Source organism: Octodon degus, unplaced genomic scaffold (genome assembly GCF_000260255.1).
Source record: "Octodon degus isolate 3935 unplaced genomic scaffold, OctDeg1.0 scaffold00007, whole genome shotgun sequence".
In the NCBI taxonomy this organism is placed as follows: Eukaryota; Metazoa; Chordata; class Mammalia; order Rodentia; family Octodontidae; genus Octodon; species Octodon degus.
In genome coordinates, this window is record NW_004524583.1 from 31,684,365 (window position 1) to 31,694,600 (window position 10,236).

Consider the following 10,236-nt stretch of genomic DNA (forward strand, 5'->3'; position numbering starts at 1 on the left):
CTTGTTCTAAGTAGGTGCTTTAGACCACTGAGCCATCTCTCCAGCCCTCCAGTAACATTTCATTAAGTGCCTAATCCGAATTACTGTTCTTACTTGAGAATTTTAGTGATAAATCAGAGCCCCACCTTGACTTTCACTTTCTTTTGTGTTCTCTGATGAGTAGACTTTCATAAAGTCTAATTCATAAATTCCTTCCTTTCTCTTTGGTGTATTATTACTAGAAAGAAACATTGTGTTGGAATAAAACATTTTGGGTAATTTCAGGACAGTGGGGAACCTTGGAGTCTCCTTACTATGTTTCTTTGGGAAGGTTAGCTTCATCTGTAAAGAGAATAACAAATCTATACCAGCTAATGGGTACTTTGGGAGCTTAAATGAGATGACTTTGTACATAAAAGTAAATCATAGTGTTGGTATTTTTACTAAAACATTTTAATATGGTGTAATCCCAGCACTCAGGAGGATGAGGCAGGAAGATTGCTGTGAGTTCCAGGCTAGCCTGGGCTACATTGTGAGACCCTGTCTTCAAAGAAGAAAATTGGCCAACAATAAATAAAAGGAAAAACAATATTCAGAATTAATGGTACTGCTTTTTTTGGGGTACCGGGCATTAAGCTCAGGACCTTGAGCTTGCCAGGCATGTGCTGTGCCACTGAGCCATGTCCCTGGCCCTGATACTGCCTTGTAAATTTTTTTTTTGTACCTGGAATCAAACTTAGGGCCTTGTCCTTGCCAGATAGGTGTTTGTGACGATAAACTATGTTCCCAGTTCTTGTTGTTTAATTTTTTGACGTGATTGTAAATTTACAAAAAAGTTGGAAGAACACAAATTCTCAAGTGTCTTGTACTTAGAGTACCCAAATATTAACATTTTACTAATTGTCTTTGTTCTTCTCTCCTCTCTGGTTTACTTTTGAAATGTTTTGCTACTATGTTGTAGATATGTTGCCCCTTAAACCATAAATGCTAAGGTGGACTTTCTAACAATTAGGAAGTTTTTCTTAGTGTGATGATCAAAGTCAAGAAACATTGATAAAATATTGTCTAGTTATTAGGTCAAGGGTTTTGCCAGTTTTCCTAAGTTGATTTTTTAAAAATTGCTTTATGAAAGTGTAATTGACAGATAATTCAGTTATTTTTAGTAAATGTATAGAGTTGTGCAACCATTACCCCACCAGGATCTCTATTTTACTTCAGTTTGTGGCAGCCACTAATGTTTAGGTATATGTAGTATTGCTTTTTAATCTTTGAAAATGGAAAAATAATGAAGTAGAAATCTCTTGGAAAAAGATCAGTTTCCTGGCCAGTGAGATAGCTCAGTGAACTAAGTGCCTGCTTACGCAAGCGCAGGGACCAGCGTTGGATCAGAACCAGTGTTCAGGGCCAGGGAGTTAGCTCAGTAGAATAAGCGCTTTCCTGGCAGGCACAAGGGCCTGAGTTCAATCCCCAGTTCTGCCAAAAAATACCCCCCCCCAAAAAAAAAAAAACCAGTGTTCAATCAGTTGCACCACATCCTACGTTAACCATGTCCTTGGGCATGCAAAGCCAACCACCGAGACTGGATGTGGTGGCGTACAGCTATAATCCAAGTGCTAGGGAGGCTGAAAACGGGATCACTGCAAGTCTGAGCTATGTAATGAGACCCTGTACCAAATACAGAAAAAGATTAGTTCTTTATTTTTGAAGATTCAAAACACTTGAACACAGGCTGGGGAGATAGTTCGCAGTCTAAGTGCCTGTCTGGCAAGCACAAGACCTGGGTTGGACCCCTGGTTCCACGTGCTGTGCTGGCTGTAGCCTGGCTGCCTGAAATGAATGTCATGGTGGCACATGTCTGTAATCCCAGCACTGGGGAGGCTGAGACAGGAGGATCACTATAAGTTGGAGCTGTGTAGCGAGACCCTTTACGAAATAAATAAAAGATTAAAAAAAAAAAACTTGAACATTTCTCTTTTATCTTTTTTTCTTCAAAAAAGAGTCAGAGCGTGCAGCTTCTACCACTGAACTGTATTACCGCTAGCCTGCTGAGTATTTTCACGTCCTTGAAATGAAAAGTCTTGCTGTAAAATATTTTTTTTGTTAAACATTTTATATTCTTTAGCATTGAACACATTTTTTTCTCCTTAGGAATAATTCCTTTGGACTCCAGTCTCATGGAAATTTAATTGTGATATAGGATATTAAAGGACACACTTTGCTTAGGCGATTATGTCAAGCCTCCATTGTACCATGCAGGCTATAAGCAGGGCAGGAAACTGTGTATCATATTGATAGTCACTGGTATTGGCTGTAGAACCATTAGACTAGCTGTTGTTAAACTTTGTATAGTGCATACATTTTATTCTTTAATGGAAAGCTAATACAAATAATACTTAGAGAAATAGTTTTTTGAGGTGGGATCTGGCTCTGTAGTTCAGGCTGTCTTGGGGTACTCCTGCCTGTGCCTCCTGGGTGCTCGGCTTACAGGTTATGCCACATGCCCCTGATGCTTGTGAATATTTTCGACATTTTAGTGTACAGTGTCCTGAAAGAGCTAATGTGTAAATGAGTCCCTGGTGAAATACTTTGTTTCTGTCTGGATATTCCTGCAACAGAAGAATATTTATAAGCAATTTTTCATGGTATTTTATATACTTACAGTATTCTCAGAATTGTCAAAAAAGAATGTTTAGAAAGGATAAAGAGAAAAAAAATGAAAAAGTACATGGTGTTGAATAAGATAGATAAATATTAAATTTTTATATATTGAGGTTAAAAATTACAATAAAGTATCCATTTTAGTTTGTTAGTTTTGTGATGTTTATATATTATCACCTATAAAGATTGGGAGCATTTTATTGTCAATGCTTGTTTCTGTTATTTCATGCTGTGAAGTTTCATGCTTAGTGTTTTCTTTATTACTTACCATCTGAAAGTTAGACTATTTTAAACTAACTACTTAAATTATTTCATACTAATAACTTTTTTCTTAAATTCACCAATCCCTTAGCAAGTCCTGTTGGTTGTCTACAAAATAATGCAGAGTCCAACAACTTGTTACCATTCGCTAGCCATAGTATCATTAGATTGTTGTCTCCTTCCTTCCGTTCGTTTCTTCTTCTTTTTTTTTTTTTTTTTTTTTGACAGGGTTTAGTTATGTACAGTGCTGTCTTGGTTCACAAATGTTTTTGTTTTGCAAACAAGTTGGATCTCAACAGAAGCACTTGGCAAAAATTTGTGTTTTTGCAAATTGCATGGGGTTATAAATATCACAGTGGCCATCTTTCCCACACAAATTAAGTTCATGAACTGTTCAGGTTGTCCTAAAACTCATTGTGCATCTTAGGCTGGCCGTGAACTCCTGCCTCAGCCTACCCAGTGCTGGAATTATAGGTGTGCACCACCATGCCCAGTTCCTTTTAGTGGCCAGTGCTACTGTTAAAATATAAGCCAGGTCAACAAGTTTTCAAATGTTTTCCATCTCATTCAGAGTAATAAACCAACCAGTAAGTTTCAGTGTTTTGCCAAGGCTATGTTCTCTGAACCTCCTCCCTGAGTAATAGTATTTGTCTCTTGATTTCATAATCAGCCCCCCTCAACCCAACACTGGACCAGGGCCTATGCACAGAACTACATACAACTCCTTTTTTGGGGGGGGTCCTTTTGAGGCAAGGTTTCACTGTGCAGTTCAGGCTGGCCTTGAACTCACTTTTTAGCCCAGGCTAGCCTCAAACTCTCAGTAATCCTCCTGTCTTAGCATCTCAAGTGTTGGGACTTGCTATCACATCTAGCCTCCAGCCTTTTCTTTGATGTTATTTTGAAATGTGACATTGAGTTGCCTTTGAAATATGATGACACTGAGTTGCCTAGAATGTGGCATTGCTACTGCTTTGGCCTTTCAGAGTGCTGATATTATAGGCTGTGTAACTGCACCCAGTTCCTGATTTTCCTATTTACCCAGCTATAGACTGTTAAACTTCATGTTTCTTGCTTAACTACCATGCCTACCTCAGGCATTTTTTTTGTATTTTCCATTTCTTTGCTTGGAAGACTTCCCCACACCATAATGTGAATAATGCTTCCTGCTTGTCCTCTTTCAAATATTTGTTCAAATCTTCCCCATCTTTGTGAGGCCCACTCTCTGGATTTGAAATGTACCACTCCCCAGCTCTTTTACAGAATGCCCACCAACTTTTTTTTCTTTTTGGCCTTTTTGAGGCAGGGTCTCAATATGCAGTTCAGGATGACCTTGAGCTCACTTTGTAGCTCAGGCTGATCTTGAACTTGCAACGATCCTCCTGCCCCAAACCTCCCAAGTGCTAGGATTACAGGTGTGTGCCACCACTCTTGGTTCTACCTACCAACTTTCAATGTAGGTATGAGATTGTTACAAATCAGATCTGAAGTAGCAGCTGCTAAACTTTAATGATTTTAAGAGTTTATACCTAATCATTTTACATAGCAAAACATAAAACTGTTGAAATATGTAGCTGGTACGTAATGTTTAAAGTGAACATTAGTGTTTGTTCAAGATCACCAGAAAGACTTATTTTTTAAAAAAATAAATCTTGAAATTTAGCCCTTAAGGGCTGGGGAGATATTTTGGCGGTTGAAGTGCCTGCCTGGTGAGCGCAAGGACCCAGGTTCTATCCCTGGTACCACATTCCTTGCCAGCCTCCAAAACCTGTAACCTCAGTGCTAGGGAGGCTTGCGACAGGAGGATCACTATGAGTCTGAGTTGCATAGTGAGACTCTGTACCAAAATAAATAAATAAATAAATAGTTAAAAAAATTTAGCCCTTAACTGCAATATTTTTTCACTTTTGAGATCCAATCTATTAACAAGCCAAGTTCTGAGCAGCTCTAAATAAAGTTACTGCATAGAAAAATTAGAAATGAATAGAATGGATGTATTGGTATGAATTAAATACACATCTAGTTCTTTTAAAAAAATTTTTTTTATTTGAGAGGTCTTGTTCTATAATTCAGGCTGGCCTCCAACTCTTGGCAATCCTCTAGTCTCAGCCTGCTGAGTGCCAGGACTACAGGCATGCAACACTATGCCCAGCATATCTAGTTAAATCAGCATTAAAAACAATAAAATATATCTTAAATACCAAGAATATAGCTTTATTCTTAGAGTATCATATCTAAGACTGATGGGAGAAAGTAGTTCTAAAAATGAATTCATGGCCCCATTTTGAATTTAGTTACCATTGTGAAAGGAGCAGTGGTCTATTGTTGACATAGTACCTGACACATGATAGCTACATAATAAATTTGTCTATTGACATCCTTAGATTTTATTTACTGTTTGATTAATTAATCTATTTATTCAACAGGTAATGTAAGAACTGCCCTCCTAAGAAAGTGCTAAGGTAGAGTATTATAATAACACAAGAGCTGTAAGTAGGACAGTAGTAGTTCTCTGTTTTAAAAGAAAATATATGCTCTACCATCCTTTTATATAGAATATTTGTTTTTGTTTTGGGGCAGAAAATATTACAAAAAGGTAATTAAGAAACTCAACAAATTTACAGTCCTACAGTCTTGTCTTTCTCTCTCTCTCTCTCTCTCTCTTTTTTTTTTGTTTTTTTTTGTTTTTTTGAGCCAGGGTCTCACTATGTAGCCCAGGCTGGCCTTAAACTCTGTAGCCCAGGCTGGCCTCAAACTGGGGATGATCCTCCTGCCTCAGCCTCCCAAGTGATGGGATTACAAGCATGCGCCTAGCTTGTGAAAAATATGTGGCTTGTGTTTTTCCTGTGTAATAAATATACTCTTTAATTTCTACCTAAATTTCAAAGCATTTACAGAATAGTGCCTTATTTGTTGAATATATAGATCATCCCAGAGATCCCTTTACCTATATGGTTTTCTAAATAGTTTAAGTATACTATGCTTTTGACATTGAAGTTTAGATTTTAAAGATTTTGTATTATCCTATCTTACTAAGTCATGGGAACAGTCTGAGGAAGAACAGTTGTGAGCATGAAGGATGCGCTTTTCTTTTGGAAAGAACTGTCTAATAAACAGGTAAAAACATATTGAACCTCTTTAGTGATGAAAGAAATAGAAATTGGCATGAGTTTTCTTTAAACCTGTTATTAAAATTTAAATGCTGGTTTATTGTAACATTGGTGAGGATATAAGAAAAAGACATGTGCCTTTCTATGATAGTTTTGGGGGCTGATGTGGAGGTAAAGTATGGATACACATGCCGTAGTACTAACTTGTATTATAGAAGTACTTGTACAGGTACGTAGTGTTTTGTGTACATTATATTGTAGAATGTTGAGCATTATTTGTTTGTGGTAGAATAATTACTCGATATCTGTGTTACACTTATTTATTGCATTACCAAGATTGAAATAGGGCTTTTTGAATTGATGAGGTGTCAGTGATAATGGAGGTAATAATAGAATATTATTACTTGTAAAAAGCTTAAATTATATATTAATTTGTACCTACAAAGATCTGTAGAAAACACAATGTGTGCCTGTTGAGTTAGTGAGTTAGTGGGAAAGAAAGTGGAAGACTTAAACTTTTCACCATCTCTCTTCTGAAGGATGAGTAAAACAAACACAAGAGAAACTAGTGGAGACATTTTTAAAAGATTTTAATAGTTCTAGACTGGTTCAGTTATGAAGGGATTGCAGTTAATAGGTCCAAAGTTTTTCCTAATGGTCAATAGAAATATATTCCTCTTGTTTATCAAACCACTAATATTAATGGATTTATGTGGGATGAACTTAACTTATTTTGGCTGCTTTTTAAAAATAGGTGGAAAAAAAAAAGATGCCCAGAACCCTTCTAGGACACCTTAACCTTGTTTTCCCTCTTTTTCCGATAGGTATGGATGCTGAAATATGTTCATGAAATAAAAGATTTTGAGAGAGGAGACATTATGATTTGTTATGGTTTTTTCTTTTTTATTTTCTTTTGAGACTGTTCTTACTGTGTGGTACAGTAGGCTAGCCTTGAACTTGCTTGTGTAGCCTGGCTTGCCTCAAACTCACCATCCTCCTGCCTCAGCTGCCTGTGTGCTGGTATTAAAAGCGTATGCAATCGTGCCTGTTATGTTCTTAATTTTTTGAAAACCCAAATGGCTAATATCTGGTAAGAATGGTCAAGCCAGGTGGTAGTGCATACCTGTAATTCTAGACTGTTGGAGGCTAAGGCAGGAGGACAAGGTTGAGCTTCAACTGGGTGGCTCAGTGACTGGGGAGACTGGAGCTGTTTGGTGTGGGGGCCCAAGATCCGTTCCCAGCACTGGGGGATAAAAGGTTGGCCTTTTTTTGGGGCTTTTTGAGATAGGATCTCACTATGTAGTTCAGGCTGGCCTTGAGATCACTTTGTAGCCAACGCCTCCCATGTGCTGGGATTACTGGCATGTGCCACCATTCTTGGCTGGTTTTTTTTTTTTTTGTTTTTGTTTTTAGACAGGATCTTACTATGTAGTCCAGGTTGACCTCAAACTCCGTGGCTACCTTCTTCTCTCAGTCTCCAGAGTGCTGGGATTATAGGCTGTATCCATCCTTAAGACATTTGCTTTTACATGTAAGAAAAATGCGTTTTCATTTTCATAAGTTGTGTGTCCTCTTTATAGTTGAGTGATTATGTGATCTGATGTTAATTCCTGTCCTCCATTGCCTCAGATTTGTAGGGGTGCTGACTGATGCGTTTGTTCTTCAGGACTGGACAACACTGAGTCAGATAATCTTAGGCCTTGGGAATTTAGTCTGTAGGGTGCTGAATGGCACCAAACAAAAAACAGAGTAAACTATTGGATACCTTTTTACATTGTAAGTTTGATTTAAAAAGATTCATTTATGTTTGGTATTTAATTTTTGGATATTAACTGAACCTCAAAAATTTTTTTTCCTTTATATGTATTTCTACATGATCGTAGGAGTCTATCCTGAATTTAGATCTACATTTTGGGAGCTTATTTTAGAAAAGATCTAAGTTTTAAAAATTCTGAATGGACAGACAGAGAAAAGAGGGTCTTTGCCAACTCCTTTGGGTAAGAAAATTTTAGACTTTTGCAGATACTCTAAAAATGAAGGTCAACAGTAGGCATATGAAATTAGTAAGGTTTCAAATACAGTAACTTGTCGTGACTTCTCTCTTTAGACTGCTGCAGTAAGAATGTCTTTCCCCCCTCATTTGAATCGCCCTCCCATGGGAATCCCAGCACTTCCACCGGGAATCCCACCCCCACAGTTTCCAGGCTTTCCTCCACCAGTGCCTCCGGGTAAGTTTGTTTTTGTTTTTGTTTCTTCTGAACTTGTACTTTTGAGATTGTAATATTGACTTTAGGAGAATGATGGAAATGTGACTGTATGTTAGTAGTGAAGTTATCGTTTAGTATCATTCTGAAAATGAATGTGTTTTCCTATAGCAGTACATTTTATAAATGGCTTCTTTTGACTCTTTTAGAATCTATTGTTTAAAAATAATAGGTTCCAAGTGCCAGCCTAGGCGAGCCGTGTGCTGGCCCTACAGACGTGGTGGTGTACAAACCTGTAAGCCCAGTGCTGGGCAAACTCAAACAGGACAATCACTATGAGTCCGAGTAAGTCTGAGCTGCGTAGTGAGACACTGTACCAAATACATAAAATTTTTTTTTTTTAAAAAAGGTATAGTTAGGCATGGTGGCGTGTGCCTGTAATCCCAGCACTCAGGAGCCTGAGGCCAACATTGTGAGACCCTGTCTCAAAAAAGACTAAATAAATAAATAAAATAAACTTGTGTGGTTCAAAAATTAAAACATACAGAAAATTACAAAGTGACAAATTTCCTTTACATATCATATACCTGCCTTCATTCCTCTTTTTGAGAAGGGAAATAAGATGAGGCCATTAGTTTCCTTATCTTTTCAGTATTTGTTTTTATGTATGTAGTACAGGATGTTCAGGGTCTTACTACGTAGATTAGACTCTCCTAGTGATCATGCTGATTTCAGCCTCCCAAGAACTGGGATTACAGGCATGTGCCACCCATGCCCAGTCTCAGGGCACCGGGGATTGAATCCTAGCTGCTGTGCTCTGCCTAAGCAGGTGCCTTAGTCTGCTGAGCTATCTGATCAACCCTTCTTTTTAGTTTTTTAAAGTGAATTTTAAGCCAAAATAGAAATGTGGGGCTGAGGATGTAGCTCAGCAGCACAGTGTCTACTTGGCCAGTGCAAAGTCATGAGTTTGATTCCTGGTACAAAAAAAGAAGAAAAGAAATAAATGCATTTTTTCACTCTTAATTTAGGGTGGGGTGTTTAGTACCAGAAATCAAACTCAGAGCCTTGTCCTTGCTAGGCAGGGGCTGAACCACACAGCTATATTCCTGGCTCTGGAGGTGGTTTTTTTTGTTTTTTGTTTTTTTTTTTAGAATAACTATATAGTAGCGTCATTCATTCATTCATTCATTCATTTATTCATTCAGGAGACAGGGCCTCTCTATGTAGTTCTTGCTGGCCTTGTACAGTGTAGCCTAGGATAGCCTCATAGGGAATCCTCCTGTTTCAGCCTTTGAGTGATTAGATTACAGATGTGCATCGCCACATCTTGCATTCTTTATTTTATTTATTTATTTTTGCATTCTTTATTTTTTATAGTAGTGTTCTTTATTTTTTATTTTTATTTATTCTTGTCTTTTTGAGACAGGTCTCACTATGCAGTTCAGGCTACCCTTGAACTCACTTTGTAGCCTGTTCTGGTCTTGAACTCTCAACAATCCTCCTGTGTGTGCCACCAGGCCCAGTTTATTAGCATTCTGTAATAGTTTGCCCATTAGCTTTTTTTTTTTTCTTTGACAGTGTATCTTGGAGAGCTATTCAAATCAGTATATAGGAGCTTTCTTCAAAGTTCTGTGGAGTTAAAAACAAAACAATGTGTTTAAGCATTGTATCACCAGCCTGATCAGATCCTCAGACATATGGAGCTGGCATTACAGGCATGTGCCACCACACCCAATAGGCAAGGTTGTTGTTATTGCTGTGTTTTTCAATTTGTGGTCCTGGGGATTAAAACAGAGGTCTCACAAATGGTAAGGAACTATTCTACTTTTGAACCACATTTATGAATATGACTTTTTTGTTGTTTTTGAGATGAGTTCTTGCCGTGCAGTTCAGGCTGGTCCTGAACTCTCTATGTAGCCCAGGTTGGCCTCAGCTCACTGCAGTTCTCCTGCCTCAGTCTCCCAAGTCCTGGGATTGCAGGAATGTGCTACCATGCTGCTGAGGATTGAACCCAGGGCCTTAGGCAT

General features: G+C 38.0%; 1 protein-coding gene across 1 annotated transcript in view; it reads left to right on the plus strand.

The window, feature by feature from the left end:
• Positions 1 to 5,932: 5,932 nt before the first annotated feature.
• The window catches only part of Rbm25 (RNA binding motif protein 25), a 72,439-nt gene continuing 68,135 nt past the window's right edge, over positions 5,933 to 10,236 (plus strand). The window contains exons 1-4 of the mRNA XM_012517194.2: positions 5,933 to 6,012; positions 7,889 to 8,002; positions 8,113 to 8,233; positions 8,485 to 8,504. Of these exons, the coding sequence (XP_012372648.2) occupies positions 7,961 to 8,002; positions 8,113 to 8,233; positions 8,485 to 8,504 (183 nt within the window). The 5' untranslated portion in view covers positions 5,933 to 6,012; positions 7,889 to 7,960. The remainder of the gene's footprint in view (positions 6,013 to 7,888; positions 8,003 to 8,112; positions 8,234 to 8,484; positions 8,505 to 10,236) is intronic.